The sequence below is a fragment of the Ailuropoda melanoleuca genome, chromosome 9 (assembly GCF_002007445.2).
Source record: "Ailuropoda melanoleuca isolate Jingjing chromosome 9, ASM200744v2, whole genome shotgun sequence".
Lineage (NCBI taxonomy): Eukaryota > Metazoa > Chordata > Mammalia > Carnivora > Ursidae > Ailuropoda > Ailuropoda melanoleuca.
This window is the reverse complement of record NC_048226.1, coordinates 75684496-75706395: the sequence shown is the minus strand read 5'-3', so window position 1 is coordinate 75706395 and position 21900 is coordinate 75684496. Positions and strand designations below refer to the sequence as shown.

Genomic DNA, 21900 nt, shown 5'->3' with positions numbered 1-21900 from the left:
TGGGTAGTAAGGAGGGCACGTATTGCATGGTGCACTGGGTGTTATACGCAACTAATGAAGCATCAAACTTTACATCAGAATCAGGGGATGTACTGTATGGTGATTAACATAATATAATAAAATAAAATTAATTATAAAAAAATTAAATAAATAAATAAATAAATAAATAAAATCTTAAAATAAAAAAAAGGACATAGGCATCAACATGAAAATGTTCTGAAGTCAGTGATGGGGCATTCTCATTTGTCAATGCCATTTGGGCATTTCCAATATCAATAAGATTAACAATTACAATCCATATATGGATAGAACATATAATATGTTTAAAGCCACAGAGCTCATAATGACACGAATAACAAACAAAATGATAAAAATGCCTGTCACTTTTGGAGAATGGTTGGGAACCAACTCACTATTTCAAAAACTAGTAACAGGAAAGAATCAAGCATTTTCCCTACATTTCCTTTATAAACTATTTCTCAGGGTAGTGAAATGGTTGACTGGGGAAGCTTCTCTTTACAGAAATATCCTAGATTACAAATTAGAGGGAATGGTAGAATTAAAATATCACTATTTTAAACCTCCATGATTTAATAGATCCAAGCAATGATCATTAATGGCTGCTAACTTCACAAAGGGAGAAATACTCAGACATCATATGTCTACTAATGGAAAAATACACCACCAACTATGATGATTTCTTGCCTAAAAATGGAGTCTGAGTATGACCAATTTTTTAGTTCTACGCTAGCTATGATAGAAAATACAAACGACACAGCAACAACTTACATTCTAGGGATGAACCACTGAATTCCAGACTGCTGGAAATACTATAGAAGAGATGATCAACCTTCTTTTATAAATAAAATATAAGGAGAGGTAAATGAATCAGAGAATTAAGATTCACAACCAATTGCAGCACAGTCTTATTTGTACAAAGAGCTTTGAAAAAAGAGAATTCTGAACAAAGAGAACACAAGCGATAGGAAGGAAAGAAGGATAGAAAGTAGGAAGGAAGGAATGCACTGGGGGAATATGACTAATCATTTGATGATAAGGAATTATTATTAACATTCTTATGTCTGATACTTATATATATATTTTAAGAAGTCTTTTAAAGTTACATACTGAAATATTTTTAGATGAAATGATATGTGATTCCTTCATTCACAATACCCAAATATGGAAGCAACCTAAGGGTCCACCAGTGGATGAATCGATAAAGAAAATGAGGCATATAAGAACAATGAGATATTAGTCAGCCATAAAAAGAAGGAACTCTTACCATTTGCTACAACATAGATCAACTTTGAGGGCATTATGCTAAGTGAGGTAAATCAGAGAAAGACAAATACTTACTATGCTTATATGTGGAATCTAAAAAAGCCAAATGCATAAAAGTAGAGAGTAGAATGGTGGTTACCAGGAGCTAGGGTGGTGGTGGGGATGGGGCTGGGAATTAGGAAGACGTTTAAGGGTACAAACTTGCAACTAGGGGATAAATAAGACTTGGAGATCTAATGTACAACATAGTGATTACAGTCAACAATACTGCATTATAAACTTCAAAGTTGCTAAGAGACCAGATCTTAATTGCTCTTGCCACAAAAAAGATGTAATAATTATATGACATGATAGAGGTGTGAGCTGACTCTATAGTGGTAACCATATCGCAATATATAAATGTTTCAAAAGAAATACAGTGTATACCTTAAACTTACACAATGCTATATGTCAACTATATCTCAATAAAAAAATACATGTAGTTGCTCAAAATAGCCCAGGGGCTTAAAGAGAGTGGGTGGTCATACAGTTGAAACAAGATTGACCGAAGTTGATCATTGTGGTAACTAGTGATGGCTACGCTGGGATTCATTATACATTTCTCTATGTTTGCAAATTTTGTATATGTTTTAAATTTTCCTTCAAACAAGAATAACAGGTCTATTGCGGTTTTTTATAAACAAATTCCGTTTGGGTAAGAGGCTGGGTTAGCTGTTGCCTAAGGTCATTCTTAGTGTGATAATTCTTATTGTCTGTGAAGATAAAATAAGTAGAAAAAATGTTACAGATTTGCTTTTGGAGGGTAGCACGTTAGCTTACATATCCCTCTCAAGGAATATTTTTCTGTGTTAAAAACAAGACAACTGGCCCAAATTGAGAGTTGATTGTGCTTAACCCACGTCACCAAATCAAGACTGAACTTACAGTTCCTCTCCCAGAAATGGAATCTGAAACCAGTCCTGCAGGAATCACCTGATCAGCGCTAGTTAGCTAATGTGCCTGTTAGCCCCTGCCATCCCCTAAAGGGAAGTAACCTTGCAATAACCAGTTTGCTTTCTCGCCTAGTATACCTCCCGTGTTCCTGTTCTCTTCTGCCTATAAAAGTCTTTCATTTTGCACAGCTCTTTGAAGTTCCTTTGTCTCTGCTAGATTGGATACTGCCTGATAGATGAATCATGGAATAAAGCCAGTATGATCTTTAAAATGTACTCATTGACTTTGTAAACACGTGACCCTAGAAAGAAGTGTGAATTAAGGATTGACTAAACATAGAAGAGACCATGCTATATTTCAAATTTGTACCAACCTTTAAATTTCCTCATATTCTGAGTGAATGAGCTGACCAGGACACGTGCGCCAAAAGATTCCTTGAACCAACCTGGATAATCTTCACCAAGTATTTTGATGTTCCTACTCAGTATCCCAACATCAGCCGCTAAAGTATAGCTCTGACCTGTTCCAGGAGCATGGTATCTTTCAGCTGCAACAGAAGGACAGCTAGATTATTACCAATGATGAAAAATACCTATGTGTATTAGTTCCTTTGCAATTCACAGGCCACATAACTTTCTAATATGCATGAATTAATTAGATTTGCATGCTTAAACATACACAGATGGCACACCGAAATTACTGTATCTTTTATTTTTATTTTTTTTCTTTCCAAGTTTTTACTTAAATTTCAGTTAGTAAAACATACAATGTAATATTAGTTTTGGGTGTAGAATTTAGTGATTCATCACTGACATACAACACCCAGTGCTCATCACAAGTGCCATCCTTAATTCCCATCACCCATTTAAGCCATCCCCATGCCCACCTCCCCTCTGGTAACCATCAGGTTGTTCTCTATAGTTAAGAGTCTTTTTTTGGTTTTCATGTCTCCCCCCACCATGTTCATTTGTTTTGTTTCTTAAATTCCATGTATGAGTGAAATCATATGGTATCTATCTTTCTCTGATTGACTTATTTCGCTTAGCATAATACTCTCTAGCTCCATCTTGCAAATGGCAAGATTTCATTCTTTCCGATGGACATTTGGGCTCTTTCCATAATTCGGCTATTGTTGATAATGCTGTTATAAACTTTGGGGTGGGTATCCCTTTGAATTAGTATTTTTGAATCCTTTGGGTAAATACCTAGTAGAGCAATTGCTGGATCATGGAGATAGTTCTATTTTTAACTTTTTGAGGAATTTCCATACTGTTTTCCAAAGAGGCTACACCAGTTTGCATTCCCACTAACAGTGTTAAGGGGGTTCCCTTTTCTCCACATCCTCACCAACACCTGTTGTTCCCTGTGTTGTTAATTTTAGCCACTCTGACAAGTGTGAGGTGGTATCTCGTAGTTTTGATTTGTATTTCCCTGATGATGAATGATGTTGACCATCTTTTCATGTGTCTGTTGGCCATTTGTATGTCTTCTTTGGGTGTTAAGTTTGATAAGTTCTTTGTAGATTTTGAATACTAACTCTTTATCAGATATGTCATTTGCAAATATCTTCTCATTCCAAAGGTTGCCTTTTAGTTTTGTTGTTTCCTTCACTGTGCAGAAGGTTTTTATCTTGATGAAGTCCCAATAGCTCATTTTTGCTTTTCTTTCCTTGCCTCTAGAGACGTGTCTAGTAAGAAGTTGCTATGACTAATGTCAAAGAGGTTTTTGCCTGTGTTCTCCTCTAGGATTTTAATGGTTTCCTATCTCACGGTTAGGGCTTTCACCGATTTAGGTTTAGTTTTTAAAGATTTATTTATTTGGGATAGGGGGGCAGAGGAGAGGAAGAAGAGAAAGAAGCAGACTCTCCACTGAGTGTGGAGGCTGACCTGAGGCTCAGTCTCATGACCCTGAGATCATGACCTGAGCTGAAATCAAGAGTCAGATGCTCAGTCAACTGAACCACTCAGGTGCCCATCCACCTTGAATTTATTTTTGTGTATGGTGTAAGAAAGTGGTCTAGTTTCATTCTTTTGCATGCTGCTGTCCAGTTTTCCCAACACCATTTTTTGAAGGGACTTTTTTTTAAATTTTAATTAATTAAATTTAATTAACATACATTGTATAATTAGTTTCAGAGCTAATTTAGTGATTCATCAGTTGCATATAACACCCAGTGCTCATTATCAAGTGCCCTCCTTAATGCCCATCACGCGGTTACCACATCATCCCCCCATCTCCCCTCCAGCAACCCTCAGTTTGTTTCCTATAGTTAAGAGATTCTTATGGCTTATCTCCCTCCCTGTTTTCATCTTACTTTTCCTTCCCTCCCCCTAGGTTCATCTGTTTTGTTTCTTAAATTCCACATATGAGTGAAATCATATGATATCTATCTTTCTCTGACTTATTTTGCTTAGCATAATACCCTCTAGTTCCATCCACGTAGTTGCAAATAACAAGATTTCATTCTTTTTGATGGCTGAGTAATATTCCATTGTCTATATATACACCACATCTTCTCTAACCATTCATCTGTTAATGGACATCTGGGCTTTTTCAATAGTTTGGCTATTGTGGACATTGCTGCTATAAACATTGGGGTGCATGTGTCCCTTTGAGTCACTATGTTCATATCCTTTGGATAAATACCTAATAGTCCAATTGCTGGGTCGTAGGGTAGCTCTATTTTTAATTTTTTGAGGAACCTCCATACTGTTTTCCAGACTGGCTGCACCAGTTTGCATTCCTACCAACAATGTGAGAATTCTCCTTTCTCCACATCCTCGACAACACCTGTTGTTTCCTGACTTGTTACTTTTAGCCATTCTAACCAGTGTGATGTGCTATCTCATTGTTGTTTTGATTTGTATTTCAGGATGCCAAGTGATGTTGAGCATTTTTTCATGTGTCTGTTGGCCACCTGTATGTCTTCTTTGGGAAAATGTCTGTTCAGTCTTCTGCCTATTTCTTGACTGGATTCTTTGCTTTTTGGGTGTTGAGTTTGACAAGTTCTTTATAGATTTTGGATATTAGCCGTTTATCTGATAAGACATTTGCAAATATCTTCTCCTATTCTGTAGGTTGCCTTTTAGTTTTGTTGACTGTTTCCTTTGCTATACAAAAGCTTTTTATCTTGATGAAGTCCCAATAGTTCATTTTTGCTTTAGTTTCCCTTGCCTTTGAAGACGCGTCTAGCAAGAAGTCACTGTGGCCAAGGTCAAAGAGGTTGCTGCCTGTGTTCTCTAGGATTTTGACGGACTCCTGTCTCACTTTAAGGTCTTTCATTCATTTTGAGTTTATTTTAGTGTATGATGTAAGTAAATGGTCCAGTTTCATTCTTCTGCATGTGGCCGTCCAATTTTCCCAACACTATTTGTTGAAGAGACTGTCTTTTTTCCATTGGATATTCTTCCATGCTCTGTCGAAGATTAGTTGACCATAGAGTTGAGGGTCCATTTCTGCGTTTTCTGTTCTATTCCACTGACCTATGTGTCTGTTTTTGTGCCAGCACCATACTGTCTTAATGACTACAGCTTTGTAAAATAGCATGAAGTCTGGAATTGTGATGCTTACAGCTTTGGTTTTCTTTTTAAAGATTGCTTTGGCATTCAGGGTCTTTTGTGATTCCATACAAAATTTAGGATTATTTGTTCTAGCTCTGTGAACAATGCTGATGGTATTTTGACAGGGACTGTATTAAATGTGTGGATTGCCTTGGGTAGTATAGACAAATATTTAACAATATTTGTTCTTCCATTCCATGAGGATGGAATGTTTTCCCATTTCTTTGTGTCATCTTCAATTTCTTTCATCAGTGTTTTATAGTTTTCAGAGTACAGATCTTTTACTTCTTTGGTTAGGTTTATTCCTAGACAGATTTCTGTACATTGATTTTGCATCCTGTGACTTTACTGAATTCATGTATCAGTTCTAGCAATTTTTTGGCGGAGTCTTTTGTCTCTTCTATATAGATTATCATGTCATCTGCAAATAGTGAGAATTTGACTTCTTCCTTGCCAATTTGGATGACTTTCATTTCTTTTTGTTGTCCAATTGCTGTGGCTAGGACTTCCAGTGCTATGTTAAATAACAGTGGTGAAAGTGGACATCCCTGTTTTGTCCTTAGTGTAGAGAAAAAGCTCTCAGTTTTTCCACATTGAGGATGATATTAGCCGTGAGTTTTTCACATATGTCCTTTATTGTTGTTCCCTCTGTTTGTTGGGGGCTTTTATCATGAATGGATGTTGTTCTCTGTCAAATGTTTTTTCTGCATCTATTGAGAGGATCATATGGTTCTTATCTTTTCTTTTATTGATGTGGTATATCACATTGATTTATTTGTGAATACTGAATTACTCTTCCAGCCCAGCAATAAATCCCACTTGACTATGGTGAATGATTCTTTTAATGTACTGTTGGATTCAATTTGATAGTATTTTTTGAGAATTTTTACATCCATGTTCATCAGGGATATTGGCCTGTAGTTCTTTTTTTTAGGGAAGTCTGTCTGGTTTTGGTATCAGAATAAGGCTGGCCTAATAGAATGAATTCGGAAGTTTTCCTTCTATTTGTATTTTTTGGAATAGTTTGAGAAGAATAGGTATTAATTCTTCTTTAAATGTTTGGTCAAATTCACTTTTGATGCCATCTGCCCCTGAACTTTTGTTTGTTGGGAGATTTGTGATTACTGATTCAATTTCTTTGTTGGTTATTTGGTCTATTCAAGTTTTCTATTTCTGCCTGTTTCAGTTTTGGTAGTTTACAAGTTTCCAGGAATTCATCCATTTCTTCTAGGTTGTCCAATTTGTTGGCATAGTTTTTCCTAATATTTTCTTATAATTGTTTGTATTTCTGTAGTGTTGGTTGTTATTTCTCCCCTCTTGTTTGTGATTTTATTTATTTGGGTCCTTTCTCATTTCTTTTTTATAAGTCTGGCTAGGAGTTTATCAAATACATTAATTTTTTCAAAGCACCAGCTCCTGGTTTCATTGATCTGTTCTATTGGTTTTTTGTTTTGTTTTGGTTTTTTTTGTTTTTTTTTTTTACTTTCTATATCATCTATTTCTGCTCTAATCTTTATTATTTCCCCACTTCCGTGTTTAGGCTTTGTTTCTTGTTCTTTTTCTACCTTCATTAGGTGTAATGTCAGATTGTTTGAGATTTTTCTTGCTCCTTGACGTAGGCCTGTATTGCTATATACTTCCTTCTTACGGCCGCTTTTGCTGCATTCTAAAGGTTTTGGACCATTGTATTTTCATTTTCATTTGTTTCCATGTATTTTTTAATTTCTTCTTTGATTTCCTAGTTCATCTATTTATTGTTTAGTAGCATGTTGCTTAACCTCCATGTATTTATGGTCTTTCCAAATATTTCTTGTTGCTAACTTCAAGTTTCGTAGTTTTGTGGTCAGAAAATACGCATGGTATGATCTCAATCTTTTTGTACTTGTTGAGGCCTGATTTGTGACCCAGTATGTGATCTATTCTGGTGAATGTTCCATGTGCACTTGAAAATAATGTGTATTCTGCTGCTTTAGGATGAAATGCTCTGAATACGTCTATTAAGTCCATCTGGTCTAGGGGGTCATTCAAAGCCATTGTTTTCTTGTTGATTTTCTGCTTAGATGACCCGTCCATTGCTGTAAGTGGGTATTAAAGTCCCCTGCTATTCTTGTATTATTATCAATGAGTTCCTTTATGTTTGTTATTAATTGTTTTATATATTTGTGTGCTCCTGTGTTCAGGGCATAAATATTTACAGTTGTTATATCTTCTTGTTGGGTAGTCCCTTTTATTGTGATAGTGCCCTTTTTCATCTCTTGTTACAGTCTTTGTTTTAAAAATCTAGTTTGCCCATATAAATATCACTACTCCGGCTTTCTTTTGACATCAATTTGCATGATAAATATTTCTCCTTCCCCCCACTTTCAATCTGCAGTTGTCTTTAGGTCTAAAATGAAACTCTTGCAGGCAGCATATAGATGGGTCTTGTTTTTTTTCCGTTTTGACAACCTATGTCTTTTGGTTGGAACTTTCAGTCCATTTACATTCAGAGTAATTATTGATAGATATGTAGTCAGTGCCATTTTACTTCTTGTTTTGTAATTGTTTCTGGAGATTTTTACGTTCCTTTCTCATCTTTGACACTTTAGGTCTTTCCTTTCCACTCAAAGGGTTCCCTTTACTATTTCTTGCAGGTCTGGTTTAGTTGTCACAAACTCCTTTAGTTTTTGTTTGTCTGGGAAACGCTTTATTTCACCGTCTATTCTGGATGACAGCCTTGCTGGATAGAGTATGCTTGGCTGCAGATTTTTCCCATTCAGCACATTGAATATATCATGCCACTCCCTCTGGCTTGCTAAGTTTCTGTTGAGAGATCTGAAGCTAGCTTAACGGGTCCTCCCTTGTAAGTTAGGGACTTCTTTGGTCTTGCTGCTTTTAGAATTTTTTTCTTTATCACATATTTTGCAAATTTAACCATAATATGTCTTGGTATTGGCCTGCTTTTGTTGATTTTGATGGGAATTTTCTGTGCCTCATGGATCTGGATATCTGTTTCCTTCTCCAGATTTGGGAAGTTTTCTGCTACGATTTTCCAAATAAATTTTCTGCCCCCTTTTCTCTCTCTCTCTTCTTCTGGGACTCGTGATACGAATGTTAGTACATTTGATGGAGTCACTGAGTTTCCTAAGTCTATTCTCGTGATCCATAATTCTTCTTTATCTCTTTTGTTCAGCTTCATTGTTTTCCATTCTTCTATCTTCTATATCAGTTATTTGTTCCTCTACTTCTTCCATCCTTGTGTTCATAGCATCCAGTCTGTTTCGAATCTCAGTTCTTGCATTTTTCATTTCTGACTGATTGTTTTTTTAACTATTTTATCTGTTTTTTACTATTTTATCTTTTAAGGGCCTCCCTGAAGTCTTCCATTCTTTTCTCAAGCCCAGTGAGTATCCTTATGGTTGTTGCTTTAAATTCCCCATCAGGCACATCACTTATACATGTTTCCCTTACATCTCTGGCCATGACCTATCTTATTCTTTCATGTGGGATGAATTCCTCCATCTTGCCATTTTGTCTACATCTCTGCCTTCTTCTCTGTGTTAGAAAAGCCTGTTATATGTCCTGCTCCCTGGAGTAATGGCTTTATGAAGAAGAGATCATATAGCGTCCAGGCCCTGGCACTTAATGCAATGTCTCTACTGTATGCTGTGTACACTCTGTTGTTGCGTTTTGGCTGCTCTATCCTTAAGGCAATTGTCTGCAGAGTTTCTCCTTGCCTGTGGTGGATAGTGTTTGGTCCTTGGCCAGAGTGTGGTGAGTTTTAACTAGGTGTGCTCTGGTCTGTTTGTTAAATGAGATCTGATGCTACTTCCACTAGAACTGAAACCCTGCAGACCTCTCTGGTCTGGAGACATGCTGTGGGCAGGGGTTTCTGATGGTCTTCTGGGGAAGGGCCTACTGTATTGGAGTAAGACACACTCGACCAAGAAGGCCCATACCAGCAGAGTGCAGGGGTGTGGGACTTGGTGTAAGCAGGCTAGGCAGCCAGTGCCCATGCTGGGCTGTTTACTACATTACTGCATTTATGCTGAGGGGTGGGAGTGGGAAATGGCACCAGGCAGCTCCTTTGTCCCCAGAGAGGAGCCATTGTGCATGCTGCCTCTCGGGGAAGCACTCCCAGAAGAGCGAATAATCTCCCACTGTGTGTCCCAGCCATTTTTCAGAGAGCTGTTTCCACACCATCTACCCCCAGGCAGTATGCCTGCCTTCTCTCCAGGAGTGTCCGCTGGGCTCTATCCCAGCCAAGACTGCTGACTTTTTAAACTCCAGCCTTTGTGGACGTGGTGTGGGTAGGGGCCTGTGCTGGCCTTCAGGGGGAGTGTCTACTGCACCGGGACTGAGGCAGGCTTGACCGAGAAGGGTAGTTGTGCCAGAGGGCAGGGCTGTGGGACTTGGAGCAGGCAGGCTAGGCAGCACGTGTTGGGGCTGAGCTGTATTCGTGCCTCTGAACCTATGCTGAGGGGCGGGGGAGGGAAATGGTGCCTACTGCTCTTTTGTCCATGCAGAGGCATCTCCTTGAAAGCTACCTCTCATGGAAATGCTCCAAGAAGAGGGAACAGTCTCTATGTTTTAGGCATTCCTCAGATCCTTCCGTCATCTTCCCTTCCCCCACTGTTGCTTGCCTGTCTGCCTTCTCTCCAGGAACAGAGCAGCGCCCTCAGGGCTCTATCCCAGCCAATCCCATGACCTTTAAAACTCCAGTCTTCAAGCACCCAAACCCCCGCTCAGAAAACTCATGGAAATCAGCCCCTCTGTTTTCCTAGCCAAGGTTTTGAGGAAATGTTCACCTTGTACTTGCCCCTCCGTGCTATATTCTTGCCTTTCTCTGTGACCAGGGCTTCCTCCCCTACACAGCACCTGTGATCTGTTTCTCCCACAAACCAAGTCTCTGCATCTCCTACCTTCCTCAGTGTGGCCTCCTCTCTCCTTCTAGCTGTGAACTTTGTTTTCTGAGACCTCAGAATGATTTCTTGGGAATTCAGAATGATTTCTTGGGAATTCAGAATGACTTGTGTTCGAGGGACAAGGTGATCCTTGTACTACATCGCCATCTTAAATCCCCCCATACTTTTTAATTTATAACATGAAATGCAATCAAAAGCATTTCTTCTATTTACATCAAAAAATTATTATAATCAGCAATCTTATAATAACCATCTTAGATTCCCCCCACGATACTTTTTAATTTGGGACAAAGATGCTCTTGAAACAAAGGTTCTCAAAATTCAGTGTGCATAAGAATCACTTAGGGGGTGCCTGGGTGGCTCAGTTGGTTAAGCGTCTGACTCTTGACTTTGGCTCAGGTCATGATCTCAGGGTCGTGAGATCGAACCCTGTGTGGGGCTCCCCGCTCAGAGGGGAGTTGGCTTGAGATCCTCTGATTCTCTGTCCCTCTCCCTCTGCCCGCCACCCCCACCCACCCTACCCCACTGCCTGTGCTCACACGCTCTCTCACTCTCTCTCTCTCAAATAAATAAATAAATAAACAAGCAAATAAGTCTTTTTAAAAAATCACCTAGAAGCTTGCTTAAAGCAGAAAGTGCTAGCCTTGCCCCATGGGATGCTATACAGTAGTCTTTGCTGAATATTTGCTGAGTAATTACAAAGGAGAGCACTAAAAATGTGAATATTTCAAGACATTTTAATCACATATCTATTTGGTTAAAAAATAGCCACTTACCAAGGTGAGTGTAGGAAAGGGTATCATTGAGAATGAGAATTTTCTGGTCATGCAGGATTTTAATGATACTTCTAGTTTCTGTCTGGTGGAAATCATAGCTTGTAGTTGTTATCACAATCTCTTCTCCCTCCTTACAAAAATTCAAGTGCCAAATTCAAGAACAATTTTTAAAATAGGTTTCTATTTCTTAATAATAACTTAAAAATTCTAATTTAATTCATATCTGATTAGCAACATGGCATTATCAGAAGGAACAAACTACATTGAGGACTCTAAAAATAAATACACTTGGGTTTGATATTAAGAATTCTTAAATTTTGATTTATCTCAGCATTCCCTCAAACTTAATTCAGTCATTAAATAAAATCATAGGCAAGATACTTTTAAAAAAATTAAATAGATCAAAGCAAATATATTCATATTTTTATTAAAAACTGGTCAGTACAATATTCTTAACACTTAAAAAAATTTCCTCAGAATTTCTCTTTTTACACAATTAACTATTACTTGGTATTCCTGAAATGTGGGAAAGACATACATAGGAAACTTTTTTTACTCAAAAACTTTCATATTTTCCTTTCATAACTAATATATAAATAATGTTCCTTATATATTCTGAAGGACATTTAGTGATATCAATTTTTAAATGCCTGCTATCAGGTAAGCTTTTGAGTGCAAGCTAATGCAAAATATACATTTCTCATCCGATTAATCCTATGAAAAAGGTCAATGTCCATGAGAATAAGAAAGAAACATTTTTAAGTTGACCCACTATGTGTATTCAGTTCCCACCACATACTATTTCCCGTACCTGCCAATCCACAGCATCCATTAAAGACAGGACTTTGGAACCTGCCTCTGCAGTTTCTGAGAGCTTAGTTTTATATACTGAACGTGGAATTCCATGAAGATCCAGCTCACCAAACACCCCTGAAGGAGAAAAACTTCAATTTATTCACCACATAGTACTGAGTTAGGCGCTAGTATAAAATTTAACAGTACACTGATAATATTTTAATAAGTGATTGGACATTTTAGAGTGAATGGAATGAATTTGGATTATCTGCTCAGGGTTATACAAGAAGACTTTGGCCCTCTGACCCCCTTCTAGGAATCTGGCCCATGGAAATTAAAGCGAGTGCACAAGGATATGTGAATGAGGATTCCTACTATGATAATATTTGAAAATATTGGAAAACTGGAATAAATCTAGTGTATATCAATAAAAGGATGATGGATTAAATTATAATATACTAATACAATAGGGTAATATGCTTTAAAAAGGAACACTTATCTAGAAATATTGATCTGGAAAGATATCCATAATATGTTAACTGAGAAAGAAAACTTAATATCTTTAGTTTGACATGTAAAAACTGCTAACTGTAGATACTAGTTTCTTCATGATGGGGTAGAATTGGAAAGACATATATTTTTTCTTAATAGTTTTTCTTTTTTTTTTTTTTAAGATCTTATTTATTTATTTGACAGAGATAGAGACAGCCAGCGAGAGAGGGAGCACAAGCAGGGGGAGTGGGAGAGGAAGAAGCAGGCGTCCAGCGGAGGAGCCTGATATGGGGCTCGATCCCAGAATGCCGGGATCATGCCCTGAGCCAAAGGCAGACGCTTTAACAACTGAGCCACCCAGGCGCCCCCTTAATAGTTTTTCTTGATATTATTTGTGTTGTTTGAAATGTTGCTTTTGAGGGGCGCCTGGGTGGCACAGTGGTTAAGCGTCTGCCTTCGGCTCAGGGCGTGATCCCGGTGTTAAGGGATCGAGCCCCACATCAGGCTCCTCCACTCTGAGCCTGCTTCTTCCTCTCCCACTCCCCCTGCTTGTGTTCCCTCTCTCGCTGGCTGTCTCTATCTCTGTTGAATAAATAAATAAAATCTTTCAAAAAAAATGTTACTTTTGAAACAAATTAAAAAAATAAACTCACAAAAGCAAATAGTTTTCAAGATTGAATATGTCTGCCTTGGGACATTTACCAGTGGAGAGCTGACTAAATAATTTTTTATGCTCCTCTTTACTGTCACTGTTTTAGAAACTGTATGGGGAAGCAACTGCAACACATGCTTGTATGTATCTTTTCAATAAATATCCAGCAGTGTTAATAAATGTGGTTACTAATTATGACCAAATAAACCCTCTCTGTTCCTTTACTTTCCAGGCTTAGATAGGAATACGTGCAGCCATACAAAACCAACTGGAAAATTTAAAGTTCAGCAACAGGTATGGTTGGATAACGGTTAGCAGAGTCAATTGATCCACAGATTATTAATACTGTAAGTGGAATAATGTGCAGAAAAGTTACCTTTTAAGGAAAAGGCACCATAATATGAAAAACTATGCTTGTTTATATAAAGGGAAAAATATAAAGAAAACCGGATTGGAGAAATAATACACATATAAAGAGAATTATGTTAGTTTTGCAGTGGATTACATTTTGGTTTCAAATACACACATCTATAACTATTTTAGTGTAACACGATTTAGTTAAAATTTTTAAATTTATTTTTATAACCCTTTAGTGTAAATAAATGTCTGTAAAAGTTTCATAACATCTTCAACTGATAACAGGTATTTTAGTGCTATATGTTTTACAATAGATTTTCAAAACCGATATGATACTTTCAGTATCTGGAAACACATACCTAAGACCTTTGATCCTTGATTTGGTCCTTCTGGAAGAGTCCACTCTGGAGTAGAATGATTTCCTCTAAGAATAATCTGTAATTCTCCTTTAAAAGGGTTATCTTCCCAGCCACCAATCAATCTACCTCCCTGCAGTGAAGCAGAAAATTGTTAATACTTAAAAAATTGAGCAGAAAAAAAATTCGTCCATAAAAAAGGAATTAGGAAGATACTGGTAGCCTCTAGTAAAAATGAATGAAATTTGTTATACAAAGAACAGTATTGTATCTGGAAGTGACCTTGATTCAACCTTGTCACTTCGGGATGGGTAGCTTAAATGACTTTTCCAAGGTCGGAATCTAGGTACTTATTGCCAGTGCTATACCTAAAGCTGAGACCTGCTTACATCTAAACTTGCGGCATTTGGACAGATCACGTTTTATTTTAGCACCATATGACATATATGAAATACACTGTTCACACTTACATCCAAGCCGTGGCCAAGTAGGAGCCCTCATTGTTAGTAATAACAGCTATTACTCAATGCTTGCTGATTCCATGCCAGCCATAATATGTAAGGCTTTACGTGCATTATACCATTTGACCTTTACACTAAACCCATGGATTGCTGTTATTATTCTCATTTGATAGGTGAGAAAACTGATGCTAAAGTGGTCAAATATCTTACCCAAATTCCCAACTGACAGTGAGGCTGAAGGACTCAGTCGTCGCTTTAATTTACCTCAAAGCTCATGCATCTAAATACCAAAATATTGCATATCTTTAAAGCAGTAAAGGCCTATTTTTATCAAAGAAAAGCTAGTACACTTTCATTTTTTAAAATTTAGTTGAGATAGAGGGAGAGAGAGCAGGGGGAGGGGTAGAGGGAGAGGGAGAAGCAGAGTGTCCCCTGAGCCAGGAGCCTGATGCAGGCTCCATCCCAGGACCCCGGGATCATGACCTGAGCAGAAGGCACTTAACACACTGAACCACCCAGACACCCCTACAGACTTCTACTTTTCAACAGCGCTTCATGGCTTTTGGTTAGGCCCTTCTTTTTAATTAACAATAAAAGACTGACAGAATAACTCAACTAATTGTACTGTTACACGTTCAAGACCATCTGAGGTTTATGAGAGAATGAGGTGATTGTTTTCCAAGCAGCTGAAATATTTCTAAGAGTCTTCTCCTGTTTTCATAATTCCATCTATGTCCATTCATTTTAAGAAACACTGTTTTCTAAAAAAAAAAGAAAAGACTTAAAATCTTTTATTTTTTTCTAGAACTCCTGGAATTCTCTGGTTCTTAGAGCAAGTTGCAGGTTAAGCTTTACCTAACAGTATACAAATATTCTATGCAGGATTAAAAATGGGCAAACTTCGCAGTAAAAAGTAGCATAATTACTCCCTAGGGAATGTGTAGCCACCAGGTGAAGGACAGCAGAAATATCCTGGACTTACATGAGGCTCGCATCTCATGGGTTAGAACCAGTTGTGTTTTTTAGTCACATCAATTGAATATGTTTCTTATAATTTTTTTCAACAAATCTCCAACATCTTAGAATTTGACTAATAAAGGTATAAATTATAAGACCCTCCCTCCTACCTGAAGTGATATGTAGGTAGCATTCAGAACAACTTTTCTGTAAGAAGATTCTGCAGCTCCCACACTGTGTTTATCTTCCAGTTCTAGAACTCCCCAAATAACGAGACTTTCCATTGGTGGAATATCTATGTCTGCTACAACCCATGTTCCTATAAAACAATGCTTTAATATAAGAAATATAACATAATCCATACTATAACTTACAGATAAAAATAGAGACACTTTTACCAGTGAGTCCCGGTTTTGAAGTTTGCAACCCTTTTTCCACACAATGACTTATCCTTGACTCTCCCAGAAAATCTATTATCCTTAATATTCATGTTTAAATCCACATAAAACCCAGAAGGCAAGGTCTGGTATCCAGGACACAATACTAGAATACATCTCTTCACATTTGCTCTTTCCCCAAGGTGTGTTGCATAAAGGTGGAATTCTAACTTTGTGCTATCTCTCAATGTCACACAAACAGAGGCATTTTGTTTATGTTTATGTACTTACCTTCAGGAATAACCACATTTGCTCCTGGGTGAGGTATGGTATAATTATTTTCTCGAGATGACTGCCAGAAAGAATCATTTGACCATAAGCTGAAAAGAGAAGAGAAATAGTTCCATTAAGTATTATCTTTATACACTTAATGACCATCTCCTAATACTAGCTGTTTTGGGATGATAGAGTATTTATAATTTTGCTAAGTAGGCAAGCTCATATGCTCGACTGGTAGCATACTCAACACATACGACTACACATATAGCGCTTTTTTTTTTCTCCAAAGAAAACTTCTTTTCCATCTACAATCTGAATCACCTTTTCTCCCACTAAATCCTCATTATGATATCCTAATTTTGGCTAAAATGTAAATTACTTAATTTCCTTATAAGATTTCACAGGGTAGAAGGGCGCCTGGGTGGCTCAGAGGGTTAAGCATCCCACCCTTGATTTTGGCTCAGGGCATGATCTCAGGGGGTTGTGAGTCTGAGCCCCACTTTGGGCTCTGTGCTCAGCAGGGAGTCTTCTTGAGAATCTCTCTCTCCCTCTCTCTCTCTGCCCCTCCCCTGCATCCTTCGTCCATTTAAAGACCTTACATACAGTGCTACTGCGTGGGGGAAGGGGGAAAGAGGATATGGTCGCTATATTCTGTGAAGACCTCCCCTCAGGATGGTCTCTGAATTGGAAGGATGAGTCAGCGAGGTTAAGCCCCTGGGCTGGGATCAGGAATGGCAGGTCTGCAACCAGAGTGAAGGTTAGGCTAAACTTTCTGAAAGAGATATAAAAAGTGCTTGGGAGGAGAGGCAGTCTCCACTTTTCATTGCTATACCTTCCAGAAGCCACCCCAATGCACATTGTTGTAAACAATACTATTATAAAGTTGATGATATGTTCCACTGGAAAACATTCACAATCAGAGGTTGTCTTCTGAACTAGTAAAATTTTTAAAAATTCCATGATACTAATTCTGGAATTCTACGAAACAGTCAATATATAGTTTGGTTAAAGTGTACTTGTATTATACATTTGAATTATTAAGTTATATTTCTAAGAAATGTGTTAAAAATTCTGTTATAAAAATTTGTTTTATTAGGTTTAAAAGAAAGGTTAGCAGTTAATTTAGACTTACAATAATACATTATTTTTCATGAAGCAATTTCAGAGAAAGTTATGTTTAGTAGTTGTATCTTTCAAACTAAAAAACCTGACCAGGATTGTATGGATTCGATCACTGATTTTATCTAGTTTTTCTCAAGATTAATAGCCTTTCATTCTTATCCCCAACAGCACTATACTATGCATGGTATATATTGTTCTTCTTCCTGCCCATTGTTATGATCAATAAAGCCTAATACCTCTTACACAGAGCAAATGCATATTGCATACTAGAGCTTTATATGCTAATCTTGAGGTAACTGTCCTGGATCAAGTTTCTGTTTGGTTTCACTGATAGCTATCTGTATAATATAAATTAATAAATCCAATTGTGAGCAGAACTCATACTGTGGGGGGAGAAACCTATATGCTAAGACATATACATGTAGAATACCAACATATTCCTCTATCACATCCTGGCCTAGACCAATCTAAATCTGTTATGTGAGTAAATAATAAATATTAATTAAATTTTCAATAATTTTATCTACCTTAGACTATATAAGGACTTTTTGGTCAATAACCCTGATGGTGCATCTCTCTTAGAGTCTTTTCATAAGCCTTCCTGCTTTCTCCACCATCCCACTGTAATGCAGACAGAGTATCAAAAGTGGTCCTTCCAAAATGTAATTTAGAGTACATTACTTCTCAGCTGGAATTATTTAAAAGCTTCTTCTATTTCTTAATACTAACTACCAGCATGACCTGAATGGTCTGATTTCCACCTGTTCCCAACACCATTTCCAGGCCACTCTCCTCTGCTCAGCGGGATAGCCATGCTGTTTTCTCTCTGTTCTTAGATGTGCCACACTCTTTTCCATATCAGGGCCTCTGCTCAAGATGCTTCCTGCACCTAGAACATTCCTTCCCCACTCTTCACATGGTCAGCTCTTCCTCACCCTTTGGGTCTCAGCTGGAATGTCCCCTCCTTTGAGAGACTATTCCTAACCTCCCTGCCCAAAGGAGGTCCCTGCCATACTACTCTCTGTCCCAGCCACCTGCCCATTCCCCTTATAACCTTTATCACAACTCACACTCATGTTCTCTTTTTTCAGTTTACTCTTTTGTTTCTTTGCTTGCTTGTGTTGGCATCTGTCTCTTTGGATAGAATGTGAGTGTAATGAGGGCTGGGACCACATCTGTGTTGTTTACAATTGACTTCCCAGTGCTTAGCACAGTGCCTGGGCCATAGAAGGTGCTCAAATATTTTTTAATGATCGCATTAATATATCAAAAAATTCAACTGTTATTCTTTTGTACAATAGCTACTGCTATATCTGTATATTCTGAAATGTAATTCATGTAATAAAAAACACTGAGTTGTGCCTGATGCATAATAGCGGGCTCCTAAATGCCCACTAAATGTTCGCTTTTATCATCACTATCGTTATTTTTATGATTATTATTCGTCCATTAAGGACAGAAATATACATCAAATCAGGATCATATCTTCAAGGGCCTTAAAGACTAGTACCAACCATCACATGCTAGTACCATGATGTATGGTAATTACTATAACACAGGGTAGAGCTAGTGACGTCCCACATGAGAAATAAATGTAAAAGGCTATGTAAGTTTCAAAGATAGAAAAATCATTTTTAACTGTAAGAATTAATATATATTAGGGGATCAAACATTTGAAACAAAATTAAGTAAGTTGCATTACGAGATTTGACCATGACAGTTATTCTAGATAAAGAGACACCACCTACTAAGAAACATTAGATTAATGAGGAGACTTCATTTCCAGTGCTATTCTGGAAGTGTCATCAAGAAGTTTTGTGATCTTGGCTAATTCACTAAAGGTCACTGACTTCAGCTTTCTCATCTTGTAATAAGGGAGTTGGTCTAATTGTCCATATCCAACATCCTGCAAGTCTAAGATTACCGGTAATTTTTTGTGAGGTTTTTCAATTTTCTCATCAGGTGGTTATAAGGCCCAACTGAAGTAATGAGTATGAAAGTGCTTTATGACTTACAAGGCATTGTTCAGGATGAGGGCATTATTTTCTCACCCAAGAATGACAAGTGAAAAGAATTCTGTCAAGTGCTATCAAAGGTATTAATAAACAAAAGGCCTATATACTTATACGTGGCCGGTCGCTTCCTGGGAATTGGTTTTCTCGATGGGGGATGTACAGGAAAGCAGTCCTGGAGAAGGCAGCAGTAAGCTTGGAAATTAATAATAACATCTTTCACATCAGGATCCAGGGTCCCAGAAATAGGCTGGCTCTGCTGAAGTTCATTTCTTCCTGACACTGAAAGTGAAACAATTTAAATTAATATGATGATCAAATATAGATAAAATCATGGCAATCTGAAAATATTCTTTAGAAGGTAACTTGGTAGAGTTCAAATGTATGGAATATGTCTGAAAAAATTCTGATGAAAAGCACATGTCTTATTGAGAAGCACACAGTCAAAATGTCTTGACAAAAAAAAATATTTTGGAACTCAAAANTGGCAATCTGAAAATATTCTTTAGAAGGTAACTTGGTAGAGTTCAAATGTATGGAATATGTCTGAAAAAATTTTGATGAAAAGCACATGTCTTATTGAGAAGCACACAGTCAAAATGTCTTGACAAAAAAAATATTTTGGAACTCAAAATGTATTCTTTTTTTTTTTTTTAAAGATTTTTTTATTTATTTATTCAACNGACAGAGATAGAGACAGCCAGCGAGAGAGGGAACACAAGCAGGGGGAGTGGGAGAGGAAGAAGCAGGCTCATAGCAGAAGAGCCTGATGTGGGGCTCGATCCCATAACGCTGGGATCACGCCCTGAGCCGAAGGCAGACGCTTAACCACTGTGCCACCCAGGCGCCCCTCAAAATGTATTCTTAAATATTTTTTATTTCCCCCAAACAATAAAATAATAAAAATGGAAACAAAATATTTGACAGCTTCCTTTGTACTCATTTCCTCTAATTTTGTAAAATAAATGTTAGGGCCATCTGTAAGAGTGTTGGCGTTATCTCCAAACATAAAACGAAAGTTCTTAATTCAACTCAAGGCCTTTTTCAACATAAATTTAGTCTCCAATCCTTTGACTCAGCAAACATCTCTTGAATCCTACTATACAGAGAACACTGTATAACATATTTTCCCATTAAGTAATTTTTCTTTCTTTAGACAAAGCATTAAATAAAATAATCACTTTTGCCTAATGAATACATACCCAAATAATATAGAGTACTTGTGTTTGCTTCAAGGTGCCAGTCTCCATTCTTGCTAGTATTCCAACTCAACGGATTTGAAGAGCCATTCCTCATGTCAATAACATTAAACATATCAGGATTTTGAGTGAAGTTATGAGATATGATTACATAGTCTTCTTCCTATAAATGTTTGCCCCAAATACAATTTTAAACGTTAATATTCTGCATAACATATGTTAGTTTTGATGACATGGTTTGATGACATAGCCCTTATATTAAGACTTAAGTTTTGGTTTCAGTTTGTCATCTTGCATTCATATTTTGCTTAGTAACATTTTATATGTCTATGGCAATAATGCTAACTCTATCCGAAGGCAATGAAAATCTCTCTCTGTACACACACAAACACACACACACACACACACGTATTTAGAGAATATTTTATTTCTATAATATTTGAAAACATTTAAAACAATGCTAGGTATTGTTTTTGGCTACACATATGCAGTATAAGTCGAAGAACATGAATGGGAATGAAAACACCCAACTTGGGATATTGGTCACCACTGGAGGTGGAGAGTGGGGAATGAGATGAAGGTAAGCCATCCAGGGGACTACCATTTCATCAAAAATGTTTATTTCTTTAAAAAAAAAACTCAAAAGGAAATATTGACAGAATGTTAGATCCAGATGGAGCTAGGTGATGGGCATACAGGACTTGGCCTGTCATTGTCTGTGTTTGGTATATTTTGAAAATACAAATTCTAAAGCCCGTAACTGGTACCTGGAATATCATAAGCACTCAATTAATGATAGCTCTTATCATGGTAATAATAACAGGGTACAAGCTTAGTATTGTGGGAATATGGCAAAGATATTGCTTACTTCTGATTCCTATATAAGGTTTCTTTCTTTAGCTTGTTTCTTAGATTTAGGGTGGGTCGTGAAATGTGTGCAGGACTTCAACAGGTCAGTATGTGAGGCAAGCACATTCTGGGCCTAACAACTGGTATAAGGACAGGATGTAGGCTGCATTTGTATAAAATGCAATCATCATTATTAGAAGATGAATTTTATAGCTCTTTACCTTAAATCCATAGAATGTTGACGTATAGGATATGTTGGTTATGTGATCTACATCTTTAAAATACCAGTTAATGTGCTTTGCATTTGGAATCAGAGCCATCCATCCAGACATATGAGTCAGTCGTTTCTTCTGAAAGGGAACAATGCTTGTGCCTGTAGCAGAATATAAAACAAACAAATAACAGTAATCTCTACCTCTAGAAAATTCCTTTTTTTACGAACNCAAATAACAGTAATCTCTACCTCTAGAAAATTCCTTTTTTTACGAACAAGTGCAAATGTGAAATATTAGCCTAGTCAATGGAAATCTCTGAA

At 37.3% G+C, this 21900-nt stretch overlaps 1 protein-coding gene across 1 annotated transcript in view; it reads right to left on the bottom strand.

Annotated features, from left to right (window-relative positions):
* Positions 1-21900, bottom strand: part of PKHD1L1 (PKHD1 like 1) — a 165871-nt gene that overhangs the window by 52880 nt on the left and 91091 nt on the right. The window contains exons 51-59 of the mRNA XM_034668487.1: positions 21587-21738; positions 20520-20679; positions 19428-19599; positions 16196-16284; positions 15698-15846; positions 14113-14242; positions 12269-12387; positions 11458-11587; positions 2591-2764 (exon numbers count right to left, since the gene is read on the bottom strand). Coding sequence (XP_034524378.1) covers positions 2591-2764; positions 11458-11587; positions 12269-12387; positions 14113-14242; positions 15698-15846; positions 16196-16284; positions 19428-19599; positions 20520-20679; positions 21587-21738 — 1275 coding nt within the window. The remainder of the gene's footprint in view (positions 1-2590; positions 2765-11457; positions 11588-12268; positions 12388-14112; positions 14243-15697; positions 15847-16195; positions 16285-19427; positions 19600-20519; positions 20680-21586; positions 21739-21900) is intronic.